Here is a 13,061-nt window from a genome sequence, read left to right on the forward strand (position 1 = left end):
GCAGTAGGCTGCCCCTGGAGCCTTGGTCAAGAAGCATTTACGAAGAGTCTCCTGGAAGATGTGTAAAGAAACTCTTAACCCTTCTTACTTCTCCCACATGGAATCCTTCTGTCACACAGAGGTAACAGTTATTACTGAAATGTTTTTGTTTTGTTTTTAATAAAAGGAATCATAGATGATAGTTTGCTTGTGACCCCAAGGTCAAATATAAGACTTTATAGTTACTGAAATAGGGGTCCAATAATATAAAGGAGCTACATCCAACAAGCCTTCATAGGAGTGATCAACACTTCTTGGGTACCAGAAAGCAGTTTAGCTTGGGTGCCTGCCTGAGCCACTGGAGGAGGTAACTGGGTCATCTGACCTACAAGCCAAGTGAAAATCCTGTTTCATCCTGTTTTGCTTAGAACTAACCTGAGTAGAAGGAATCATTCCTCCAGTTCCAGTTGCTAAGAGAAAAACTCCAGCCCACTTGCATCTTGCACTTTTATCCCAAATTTCCCAGAGACTTCTGCATGGTTCCAGGCATATTTGAGCCTCATTGAGTTGTTTCTACAAGTAGTTCATGTGAACACTTCCCTTACCTCCCCACACACTGTAGTGTGTACGCTGGAAGAAACAGGCAAACATAAGCTGTGTCTACATCCTCCACACACACCACAGTAGTTTTTATATTTAGACATTTTTGATCACTTCAAAAAGTTCTTTGAACATACTACCTATTTATGTTCTAATTATATTTTCTTTAAATAACCGAATAATACCAAAAACGGGACAAACATACTAAAATAGTTGATATTCATTTTCCCTTAACAGTCTAAAACCAGACGTATCATCTATACACACAACCTATTTTTATTACAAGGGACACGATTGATTTTGTCAGCTTTATTAGCAAACAGAAATCACTAAATATATATTATTTATATAAATTATGTGATGACTTCAGCAAATAAAGAAGATCTATAAAATGCTGTGGTTTGCTTTGTGGATTTTAATTGCGAAATTTCTTCTTTTTCCGGAACTTCTTTCCTGCTGCATTTGCTGCTTTCTCAGCCATGATTTCCGAATACTTCCTTCGGTTAAACCTGAAGAGAAAAACAAACCTTTATGTTCTATCTAAAGCACGATGTATCAGGTATATGAGGTATCGGCAGTTAATAGAGTTTTAGGGAGGAGCTAAATCTCCAAATGCTCTGTGCTGAGCTGTTTTGTATATCACATTGCTACCAAATGTCAGGAGGCTGAGGACAGCAGTGGACAAGGCAGCAATCAACAGTCTCTGTCCTCAGAGTTTGTAATTCATTTTATTTAGGTTTTGAGATGGTGTCTTGCAGTGGCTGGCCATGAACTTCCTATGTATCCCAGGCTGACCTCGAACTCACAACCTGCCTTTCTCAGCTTCCTATGCATCGGATTTACATATGTGCACTGAATTCCTCAGCCAGAGTTTGTATTTAAAGACCAGTATCCATTACCAGGTGACATTAGATCTGGGTATAAATGTGGGATAAAAATTCAGAAAGGACAAAGTAAAACAGTTTCTACTTAATAAAAACAGTATTATTGACATTTCTTAGAAGCTCAGAGCCAGGTGTACGGGCACACTTGGGAGGCAAAGGCAGGTGATCTCTGATCCACAACAGAGCTACATAGTGAGAGACCCTGTCTTAAAAAACCAACCCCTTAGAAAACAAAGAGCAATGATTTTCAGGTCTGCTCTCCAGATAAGAGATGTTAGGTAAAAAGTATTTCCAAAGGAACACAGGCATCATCCCTTCTCACCCTCATTCTGAGGGTTCGTGAGCAGTTTAAAGGCTACATGACATAGAGCTTGGCAGAAATAGATGAGGATCTAACTTTATGCCAAATACTATATTATTTGTTTTATTCTCATAAAAACAGTAACCAGATTGTAATCTGAAAACCTATAAACTTTGTGTATTTAAAAAAAAGCATACACATTATACAGTGGTGCATGCCTTTAATCCCAGTACTTGAAAGGCAGAGGCAGGCGGATCTCTGTGAGTTCGAGGCCAGCCTTGGCTACAGAGTGAGTTCCAGGAGAGGCGCAAAGCTACACAGAGAAACCTTGTCCTAAAAAAATCAAAAAATAAATAAATAAATAAATAAATACAATGTAAATTACCTCCTGAACTCAGAATCAGCCAGCAGCTCTTCCACAATAGTCTTTTTCCTTTGTTTCTTGGGAATTCTTGAATGGTAGAAGTCAGCTGGATTATCAACAATGGTTCCAACCTAAGAAAAATTGATTGAAATAAGTGATACAGTACCGGGATGTTAAGTTACTCCACATTTCAGAATAGGTCTAAAGGGTTTTTGCAGAAAGGAACAGAAAGCACAAGCTTACATTACACATGGATTAAAGTTATGCCATTTTTAAAAGGCAAAAATAAACCACCTAGTAGCCAGTTCACTGGTGCTACCGACGACATTTCCCCATTGGAGTGTACAGTGGGTCCAAACTTTACATTCTTAAGGGCTAAACAGTAAGTTCATGATGAATAGCACAAAACACTATAAACTGTGCTTTCTAATCCAATGTCGCACATTTAAATTCTACATGTCTATTTGATTTTAGATTACAAATACTGCCGGCCTAGAAGCTGTTCAGTAAAGGTTCTACATTGATTCATTCAGCTGGCGTTTACAGGATGGTTACTATGTGCCAGGCACTGTGCTTAGGTGATGGGGAAACAAGGACTGAACGTCCAGTCCACACCGGGAAGGAGCCACAACCTTCATTCAGGCAGAGCCAGGCCGACACTGAACACTACAGTGCTGATGGTGCCCACGGAAGAGAACACTATATATACACGGCTCTGAAGACCTAGTGACCAGGCTTATTAAAGGAGGTAAGCATGACAGACGGCATTTTAGCTTGGCTCTCTGTAGTGAACGGTCACCAAGCAAACAAGGGAGAGAGAAGTCGGAGCAGTAAAGACTGGCACCTGCTCTGAGAAGGCCGAGTAGCTGAGTGTGGTGACGTTCAAGAGGGCTCAATAACAAAGGGGTGGCAAGGAGTGTGGGTGCAGATCATGAAGGTCAAAGGACGTGATACAGACCACCCCAAAGGTCACCAGAATTACTCCAGCTTCTCAGAAGTATAACATGAAGACAAATATGGAAGTAAATACAGAATACCACACTCACTACAGTGAGGCTGAGGGGAGAAATCTGGAAACCAAGCGAGCAGAAAAGGGTTGAGAAGAGTGGAAACAGGATCAACGTGCTCGCTCACTGGGAGACACTGAAAAGCAACTTTTGAATGTCTTTCACCATCTGCCCAGGGATGCTTTGAAAAGAGAAAAGGAACGGACAAGTCATTTCCTTTCTCTCTACAGCCTGCATCAACTTTGCTCTTCGGTTAGGACCAGCCACACATTCAGATACAAAGATTCAGGAGTTTGACAGAACTACCCTTGATCCCAGCTACCATTTCTACCCCGGCCCCTCTGTACTGAGGACACATCATAACATGATGGCTGGCTGAGTTGCGCTCTAGTCATCATAAAGCCTAAGCAGACACTGCACAGGCTGGGTACACACATGTAAACTCTCTCTTATTTTGCCACGCTAGTCTCCACATCACCTAACCAGCATTCTGTCTGTATACCTGGAAGTACTTCGGGAAACCATCTCTGTCATTTTTCTTGTAAAACCTCTTTGGGTCCATGCTTGCTCTCATCTTCAATGCTTTGAGGTCATTTTTCAGTTCATCTGTCAGTTCTGGAGCTTTCATGCCAAACCAACCATTACCAGCTGTTTTTTGTCGCTCTTTCTGAAATACAAGTTTTAAAAATAAACATTAAAAAAAAAAGATTTCTTTTACTTATACGTACGTGCACATCCATGTGTATGCAGGTGCCCGTGGAGGTGAGGAGAGTGAGGAGTTCCTGAGCTGGAGTCTCAGGAAGTTAGGAGATGCCTCCCTCATGTGGATGCTGGGACCAAACTTGTCCTCTGTAAGAGTAGCAAGCGTTCTTGACCACCAAGCCCTCTCTCAAGCCCCCAAAATAAACATTCTAATTCCTCTTTATGAGAGCATGGAGACTAATTTTCCCCAAAGTTAGACACGCTGCCCACTGTGCTATAAAGGTGCCTCCTGTAAAATTATAAAAGAGAAAACTGTGTGAATTACTTGGTTATGGTAGTACGTAGCTGTGACCTCAATACTTTTACAAGAGATTAAGGCTGGATGACTGCGAATTCAAGACGCCAACCTGGGCTACCCATTCAGACTTGGGAAAGGGAGCATTTACAAGGGCTGGGGATGTAACTCAGTTGATAAGAGGTCTCACCCAGCATACGTGAAGCCCTGGGGTTCACTCTTCAACACTGCATAAACTGAGTATGGCAATGCACACCTGTAACCCCAGAATTTGGGAACTGGTGGCCAGAGAATAAGAAGTCCAAGTTCATCCTCTGCTTAGCCAACCCAGGATATGAGACACTGTCTCAAAAAAAAGCAAAACCCCAGCTTTACAGAAAGCATTTATTTCCAGGATCCTTATAAAAAGAATTAAGTCCAAAACAAAAACACCCAAAACATTTCTTTGGCACAGCATCATCAGTTTCATAAATGATGGCTTCCTGGTGATAATTTCAGGGAAAGGAACACACATACACAGCTTCCATTTTTTTGTCTAAAAGAGCCCATACAGGAGATAATGTATAGAAGCATTTTATTTTAGGAGCTGGTATATAAGCATTATTTTTTTAAGGGTCTGAGAAACTAACTCTCAACAAAATAAAACAAAATTACTATTCTTTTGAAAACTCTACCAAGCACTTTGTTTCATTCATCCAAAATGGTTTTGTGCCTGCCACGTGCCAGTGTGCTGGATTATTAGCACCTTTTATAACTGCTTGTAAGTTCAAATAGTAAAATAAGTTTGTTTACACTGCTAAATTGTTTCCCTTCCCTCAACTGCCAGACTAAGTAGATCAGAGTTTTAAGTTGGTTGTATTAACTCTATGCAATAGAGTGCTAGCTTTCAGGAATGTATTTAAAATCCAAATGATATGGACGGCGAACCTGTATGCTGGCTGTCACTGCTTAAGGTGTATTTTCAAAAGCTGTGTTTATGGGGCAGAAGCAATAACTCAGTAACAGGGTACATGCTTACAACATGCACAAGACCCCAGGGTTTACTCCCAAGCACCAAAACAAACAAAACCAGAAACTGTATTTGTGTGCAAAGATGTGAAAAGTCACACTAGACATGCTGATGGAACCATATTCGATGGCCCTTAGTGTCTCAGAACTCTGGTCCTGTCTACAGTGGATGAATACACAGAGCTTAACTGTACAATCTCATTATCACATCCCTGAAGTCCAAAGGCAGTAACTTCCTACTTACCCTGCGCTGTTTCTGAACTTGATGCTTCGATTCACTATATGGAGGGACAGAATAATTTTTTTCAAAATCAGGTGTAATGACAGCTTTCTGCAGAAGCTAGAAAATACAAAATTATTATTTTTTAAATCTTTCTTCCCCATTTAAACTTAGGCTTTTAAATTTTGTGTAGGCAAATCCATTAATCTATTCCTGAATGTTTTTTTGCACTTTAAAGAGGTACGTGCTGCCAAACCTCCTGGCCTTGTTTTTGATCCCTGGAACCCACAGGGTGGGGACATGCAGCTACTGCAGGTTGTCCTCTAATCTTCCCAGAAACACCACAGCACAAACATGCCCACACATATACACACACACACAAAACAAATGCTTACAAAATTAGAGCAAGAAAACAGGACCCCTGGGTCTTTAAGTGGTGGATGCAAATAATAATAATAATAATAATAATAATAATAATAATGATGATAGTAATAACAATGCTGATCTTGAGTTAATTTATTTCAAGTATCATCTCTTACAGATAAAACTCCATTCATAAAAAAACAAAACAAAACAACTAATCCAACAAGATGGCAAAAGAGCACAACAGACCAATGCAGTTTTGCCGCAGGGAAAGTAGGGAAAGTAGTCATTTTCTAAGAACTAAAGAGGATGGGGCAGTTTATGAGCTTACCTCGGTTTTCTTTTTCTCCTTGATCTGTGTTAGGGTTTTCTTGTGAGGCTGCAGTTTGTCTACATTGAAATTAATATACAAACCGCCCAACTGCTTGATACTTAGTCCAGGGTCTATGCTGCTGCTTGTCAACTTCAGACTGAAAGAGAAAAGGTCACTTAAAGATCAAGTAAGAAAAAATGGAAACAAGGTTACATGTTAAAATCACACATGGAAACAGAGCATCTTACCTGTACAGTGCAGTTCCTAAAACACTGAATAAACAAGTGTATCTCATACATTCACTTAGAATAAAGTCTAGGATGAATAATGAATCAACACTATTGGTGAAGACATCCAAAAGATTTCCAAGATTTTCTAGGAGGACTAAGCAAATAACATGCCCACATATTTCATAAAGAACTTGAAGAAAAGGCATTCAGTTGAATTTCACACACTGGAGGACACAGTTCAGAAAGACGCACTGTTATCTCTACACCAGGGAGAAAGAGCAGCTCTGAACTTAACAGGCTACCAACTCTACAATTCTTTCCTAGGCAGACCAGGTATGGTGCAGGACTATAATCCCAGCCATCAGGGCTGAGGCAGGATTTTGTGTTCCAGTCTAATGCAGGCTACAGAGAGATCTGTGTGAAAGAAAAAAGAGTTGTTGCTGGGTGAATTAATGGCAGTGTTTCTAAATATACCTCAGGGGGCAATGAGCACCAACCCTACAGAAGCAGAAAAGACAGCATACTCTAGACCACCAACACTGTCTCTTCCACATCTGGCCCTGGCTCCTATCATATTTTTATAGTGAGAATGTTTACTTTACAAAACCAAGAGTCCTTTTTATAAGCAAATACTCTCAGACTGAAAGTCAGTTTCTTCTCTGATCATTCTCATAAACCATGTAGTGTAGTTCAAAGTACAATGAGCCTCCACTGGAAAGTGGAGTCTATTACAGTGCCTTGGTAGTGGTTCTTATCTTTGAATGTACATTAGAATTAATGTGGGAAGGAGTGTGGGGTTTTTTTTTTTAAACAAAACAAAAAACAATTAACAAGCAAACAATAAAAGCATTAGCCAGTCATGGTGATGCACACCTTCAGGCCCCTCAGAGGCTATCACCAGGACTCTTGGTGGCCCACCAAGGACTAGATGTTAAGACCCTATTGCTGGCTGAATGGTGGTGGTGGTGTATACCTTTTATCCCAGTACCAGGGAGGCAAAGGCAGAGGCAGGTGGATCTCTGTGAGTTCAAGGCCAGCCTGGTCTATAGAGTGAGTTCCAGGACAGCCAGGACTACACAGAAAAACCCTGTCTTGAAAATCCCAAAGACCCTACTGCTGAAGATATCACAGGCTTCGGTTACAGGACATAGAAAGCAACCCGAAATTGAGCTGGAAGCATCTTTCCTGTTGGCTAACCTTTATAGTGCTGGAAAGTAACTAAACAGGCTGGGGAGAAAAGTTATCAATGGTCTCACCTGTAGAGGCCCAGAGGCTTCCTAGTGAGAACTTACTCAGGGTCCAAGAATCTGAGCTTGCTTTACCCAGCAGGGCTGCATAAGGGGATGCTTTGACCATGGGCGTGGTTGCCAGGTGTTCGGAAGGGTCTACACTTGGCTGTGTGGTGTGCTTTGATCTAGCAAGGGGGAGGTCTTTTGCCCTGCCCCTTGGCATTGTTATAAAAAGCCCTCCTTCAGAAGCAGAACAGTCATTGGATTTTGATCCAGGTCCTCCCGAAGTTATCCTGTGTTGCTTTTCTCCTCTTCGCTATCTTTCTATCTAGAAGTTTCCTATCCCTCTCTCCTCCTCACAGAACTCCTTTGAAAAGGTAGGAGCCGGCCTCCCACACTTGCTCAGTGTGGACCTACATGTTATCCTGACTCGCCAGAGGAGCTATGTCTGCCTTTCTGGTGCCCTGTGAGAGGTAACCAACCACTTCCAAGTGGATCTGAGGCCCACTTACAGGAATACATACCTGGCACAGTAAACCTCATCAGAAGTCTGTGGTTGGTCACAGGCCCTAGTAGAGAAGCTACTACTTTCTTTTGCTAGACACGATGAATTCATTAAAAATACCTTCTAAATATTTAGGTCCATGCCCAGGTATGGTAAGACGCCTTTTTTTTTTTTTTTTGCAGTGGGTAGCAGTTACTACCAAGACTCAGAGCTGGTCAAAAGTGCTGAGAGTAAGTGTCTCAAGATGCTCGGTTCTAAGTGGGACATCTGTATCACCTCTTCCAAAGCTCAGGGAACACTGCAGGAGAGGGGCAGAGAACATGTACAAGTGGGAGGAAGGGGCAGAGAGCAGCAGTGTGGAATGCTGTTCTGGGTAGGACATGGGAGTCGCACCTGGGAACTCACAGAAGCTGTTGATCGACTGCACATGACTGGACCAGTCGGCACTTTGTAATGGAGGGTCCAGGAGCTCATGAGGCCCCACCTCGCCCTGAGGACCTACAGGCAGTTAATGATTACTGGGGGGAAGAGACATTGTCTTCAATGGTGTAGCACTAGTAAGCTTCCCATGAGCCTCTAAATAACCCCTCACCCATAAGCAATTAAACTCACTGGGTCACCTATGTCCCCCAAAGACATGAAAGCAGAAAGAGAACTAGCTGGGAAAAGGGCCATCAGTGGGAATGAAAGGTGGATGAGAGGAGGAGGAGGGGTAACTGCACCTCAGAATCCACTATACACACACGGAGGAAGCATCATAATGAAGCATCTATACCATATACTAATAAAAATTAGTTTGGGGGCTGAGGTACAGCTCAGTGGCAAAGGATAGGCTTCTCAGGCTGAGGCCACAGGCTGAGCCCTTAGCACGCCCTCTCCTATTTAAAGGCAGTACTCACAGCTTAGACTTTGTGTTGTTCAGTAAGTCTTCCTCGTCACTAGACTCGCCTTTCTTTTCATCACTGTCTGATGATTCTTCACTGTCTTCCTCTTCTTCCTCCTCCTCTTCCTCAACAGCAACTTCGCTCGGGGCCTTGTCTTCCAGGTAAAAATTTTTATCAGCACTCAATCCAGGAGTTCTATCAATTACAAACAGTGCGCTACCACAGGCCGGCTCTTCCGAGTCTCCACTTGACGACTCCTTCTGGCCACCGTTTTCAACAGGACACACAGTGTCCTTTTCAATCTCGCTGTTTTCAGACTGTTGGCTTTCATCACTGCTAAGAAACAGTAAAACAGAACTATCCATATCCTGAGACACGCCGAGTTCAGACTTGGATAGTCTAGTATCACATTCAGGACCCACATCACTTAGGCTGTTGTTTTCCCCGACACCAACACTTGTGGGCTCTTCATTACTATCACCGTGATCACTGAATTGTGTCAAGTCGCCCGTCTTTAGGCTGTCTGCTCCCTCTTCATTCAGTCTTTCTATTTTCACAACTGCAAACTTGTTCTCTAATGACTTCATTATGGCCTCACTGTGTGGACTTGAAGGCTGTGATATGGCTTTACTATTCGGGGTGCTTGAATGATTCTGAGAAGCTGACTGCTGAAGGTGAGGGTCTTGAACTTCAGAAAGATTCAACTGGGAATCTCTCCCATCAATTTTTTTTTCGTCTATTATTTTGGTGTCCTCTTCATCTAGGCTCTGACAATTCTCCTTCCTGATTTCTGTAAGAGATGCAACACTGGCTTGGTTTCCTTCTTGTCTATGCAAATGTTGGTGGTTCTGTGTTGTTAGTTTTTTTTCTGAATTTCTGTGGATGGAATCATCGAGGTCATTATTAGAGAAATCCGGCCTATTTACCTGAGAAAGTGGTCTTGCTGGTAACTGAGAGGTCTGTCTAACATCCGAGTCTTCCGAATTCACAGATGTATCCATGATTTGCTTTTTATTTCCTGGTATAACCTTAGTATCTTCCTTCTCAGCCTGGGCCTGTAATTTCTTCTGCATACCCCTGGCTAGTCTCCTGGCTGTAGCCCCAAGGGAGGAAATGCCTGAGCATGAGGATTCAGCATCAGATATGGCTTCTGCCTGTGATTCTTGGCTTGACTCTCTTTCAGATTTACCCTTCTTTCTTCTGCTGCTTCTTTCTGTGGAAGGTACAATCATGGAAACCCCCGAAGCATGAGACTCTGCGTCAGAAACAACTCCTTCATCGAGAGATTCGTGTTGAGGGGTGATTTTCTGCCTTTTCCTAACACTGGACTTTGGGGTGGGTGCAATTACAACCTTCCTCTTCCTAGTTACTCTTACAATGGGCTCCTGGACCTCCAACACAGAAGAAACCCCTGAAGCATGGGACTCTGCCTCAGAGGCCTCTGCATCGGTGGCTGGTTCAGCTATCTCTGCTGGAGGGCCTGCATTTCTACTTTTCCTCTTTCTGGAGAGGGCTGAACTTTGTTTCTCAGCAGTCTGTGGCTCAGCAGTACTTCTGTCATCCGATCCTGATTCTTTCTTGCTTTCTAGATGTGTCCCAATTCCTTGAGGGGCAGAACTCTGCAAACCAAAAACAAACAGTATCATTTAGATAGGGCCGGGACAAGAGAAAGCAAATGCGGTAAGATCTCAAACAGCAAAACTGAATAAGGTACCAAACAAAGCCGAACTCATGATGAAGTAATTTTTTTCAGAAGGCAGAACTGAAAAGAGAATTTTCTCCACTTAGAGAAAAGGAAAAAAAAATCCAAATCATTTATAGAAGCCCAGGGTGGCGGGGGAGTTAAGTACTAACTGAACAGATATGGCGTATATACATTTATGAGTGTATAAGGGAATCCGCTGCTTGCCTGGTTTTTACATACAGGAAAGGGCTGCTCAACATCCTTTACCACACAAGCTAAAGAGCATGGCAGCAGGAGACAGTCAGAAGCTCTGAGAGACACACTGCCGCCCTTAATACGCCAGAGGAGTTGGTGCTGGGCCACCGCCGGCTTCCCCACGTGAAAACAGTGCCCCTCCCATCCCCGAAACGAGGCTCGAGAGTGGTGGCTGCAATCTCCCCTGGTACAGAAAGCTTAAAAGGACTGCACACGGCAACCAACCTACACTCCGGGAAGTGCCTAAAAGACGCCAGGGCCAACCAGGTTCGGGCCGACTGGGCGCAGCACTACGCGCGCAAGGCTCGGGTCCTCCTCGCCCTCCTCCGCTCCTCCTCGCCCTCCTCCGCCCCGCCGAGCCTCCTCACTCCCCTCCACCCGGCCGAGCGGCTCTGCCTAGCGGCGAGGAGACTCGGGGAGCCTGGGATCGCTCACCTTCTGCTGGGAGCTTTCCGACGCGGCCCGGAGTGTGGTCCGGGACAGCCCGGACCTGGTGACCACCATTTCCCCGACGCTGCCCTCGCAGCCAGCGCGGCTTCCTCTGTCCCGTCGCTCCGGAAGTGCGTCAGACAAGGGCTTCGCTTATGAGTCCCCGCGGAAACCGAGGCTCGGAAGAACCGTTCCTTCCCCGGCTCCGGGGCAGTTCTAGCCGGGGGTCGCCGCCGCCGCCGCGGGGAGAGCGGTCAACCGGAAGGAGACGGCCCGCCCGCCTCTTGTTCCGAGCGTCGCCCGCGGTGCTGCCCGCGGCCGTAGAGGCCTTCCTCGCCATTTTACACAGAGTGGGAAGTTGCGTTATTTACCCTGCTTTCCGTCCGTCTTCTTTGCAGTAATTGTAAGATCTTTGACCCGAATCTTGACTGAAGCCAAAGGGGGACTTGACTTCTTTTAGAAAGCACCAGTATTTGTTAAGTTAAAGATAAATGAGATTTCGAGGTTTGTTTGGACACAAGGATGTACGTTAAGTGCCTGGGACCTCGGAGAATAATTAGAAAGCTCGGGATTTAACTAAGATGTCTCCGGATTTAAAATAAGCTTTAAAATTAAAAAAAAGAAAGAAAGAAAAAAAATTGTGGAGAGGTGTTAGCATTCCGGCATTTACACCGGCCTGCTCTCGGGGACCTAGCAGACTGCGTCATCAGTAGCAGCCAAAACGTGACCCTGTGGCGCTGCCGCCACTAAGTAGAGCACTCGCCCTAGGCGCATGCGCTGTATCCTCTTCTGAAAGGCAAGCTTCTAGGCCAGCTTGGCCTAGAGAGGGATCCAGAACAGGTACTAAAACTACACAGAGAACCTGTCTCAAAAAACAAACAAACAAAAAAAAGGCAAGCTCTTTCCGCCTCCCCCCCCCCAGGTCTCCTCTGCACCACCCCCCAGTAAACCTCCCGCGGTGAGCTCTGTTGCATGGTGTGACTTTGTGGTGTCCCTTGGCTCCAACTCGCCAAGGGGCCCCTCCGACCCCTAAACTATTACAAGAGTGATAAGACTTTTTATTTTTTGCAACGAAGGCAGAGACTGGCCCACATCAAAAGGGTTTCGGGGCTTTTGTTTTGTTTTAAGGCCTATGTAGCCCTGACTGTCCTGAAACTCACACTATGTAGACCAGGCTCATCTCGAACTCAAAGATCCACCTGCCCCTGCCTCTCAAGTGCTGGGATCAAAGGCGTGCGCCTTCACACCTGGTTGAGGTGTTCAGTTTTGTTTTCCAGATGAAAGATGGAACTAGATTATGTTGAGAGGCTACAAAAGGGACTGAAGGGGCTTGAGAGATGGCTCAGAGGTTAAGAGCACTGACTACTCTTCCAGAGGTCCTGAGTTCAATTCCCAGCAACCACATGGTGGCTCACAACCATCTGTAATGAGATCTGGCGCCCTCTTCTGGCTGGCAGTCATATATGCTGTGTATACATAATAAATAAATCTTTAAAAAAAAAAAGGGGGACTGAGGAAGGGGTAAAGGAATTAATGTTGGGAGTGAGAAAAGATGTGTCTCATCGAATCTATTTTCCTTCACTTTTTAAACACAAAATAATTTTTCTTAAAAACACGTATTCCAGGCGGCGTTGGTACATGCCTTTAATCCCAGCACTTGGGAGGCAGAGCCAGGCAGGTCTTGGTGAGTTCGAGGCCAGCCTGGTCTACAGAGATCCAGGACAAGCACCAAACCCTGTCTCAAAAAAACAAAACAAAAACCTTTTGGTAACACGTATTCCAGTGGGTACACTGCTTCTAAGTAGCTCC

General features: G+C 44.3%; 1 protein-coding gene across 2 annotated transcripts; it reads right to left on the reverse strand.

Moving 5' to 3' along the window:
• Positions 1 to 873: 873 nt before the first annotated feature.
• Dnttip2 (deoxynucleotidyltransferase terminal interacting protein 2) lies at positions 874 to 11,402 on the reverse strand. 2 transcript variants are annotated; one of them, XM_028880065.2, is made up of 7 exons: positions 11,259 to 11,402; positions 8,900 to 10,503; positions 6,055 to 6,193; positions 5,385 to 5,480; positions 3,638 to 3,802; positions 2,150 to 2,259; positions 874 to 1,088 (listed from the first exon to the last, which is right to left on the reverse strand). In XM_028880065.2, the coding sequence occupies exons 1-7, from the start codon at positions 11,325 to 11,327 to the stop codon at positions 995 to 997; spliced, it is 2,277 nt and encodes a 758-aa protein (XP_028735898.1). In that variant the 5' UTR covers positions 11,328 to 11,402; the 3' UTR covers positions 874 to 994. The 2 variants fall into 2 exon arrangements, with proteins under 2 accessions (XP_028735898.1, XP_037063159.1); XM_037207264.1 differs by lacking the exons at positions 874 to 1,088; positions 2,150 to 2,259; positions 3,638 to 3,802 and adding an exon at positions 3,814 to 3,984.
• Between the last annotated feature and the right edge of the window lie 1,659 nt (positions 11,403 to 13,061).

This window comes from Peromyscus leucopus, chromosome 6 (genome assembly GCF_004664715.2).
Source record: "Peromyscus leucopus breed LL Stock chromosome 6, UCI_PerLeu_2.1, whole genome shotgun sequence".
Lineage (NCBI taxonomy): Eukaryota > Metazoa > Chordata > Mammalia > Rodentia > Cricetidae > Peromyscus > Peromyscus leucopus.

Coding starts and splice junctions, on each gene's coding strand:
- Dnttip2 (XM_028880065.2), bottom strand. CDS start 11,327: ATGGTGGTCACCAGGTCCGGGCTGTCCCGGACCACACTCCGGGCCGCG. Junction 2,260..3,637: donor GTTTCCCGAAGTACTTCCAG/GTATACAGACAG, acceptor AATTTTTCTTAG/GTTGGAACCATTGTTGATAA. Junction 1,089..2,149: donor GCTGATTCTGAGTTCAGGAG/GTAATTTACATT, acceptor TTTTCTCTTCAG/GTTTAACCGAAGGAAGTATT.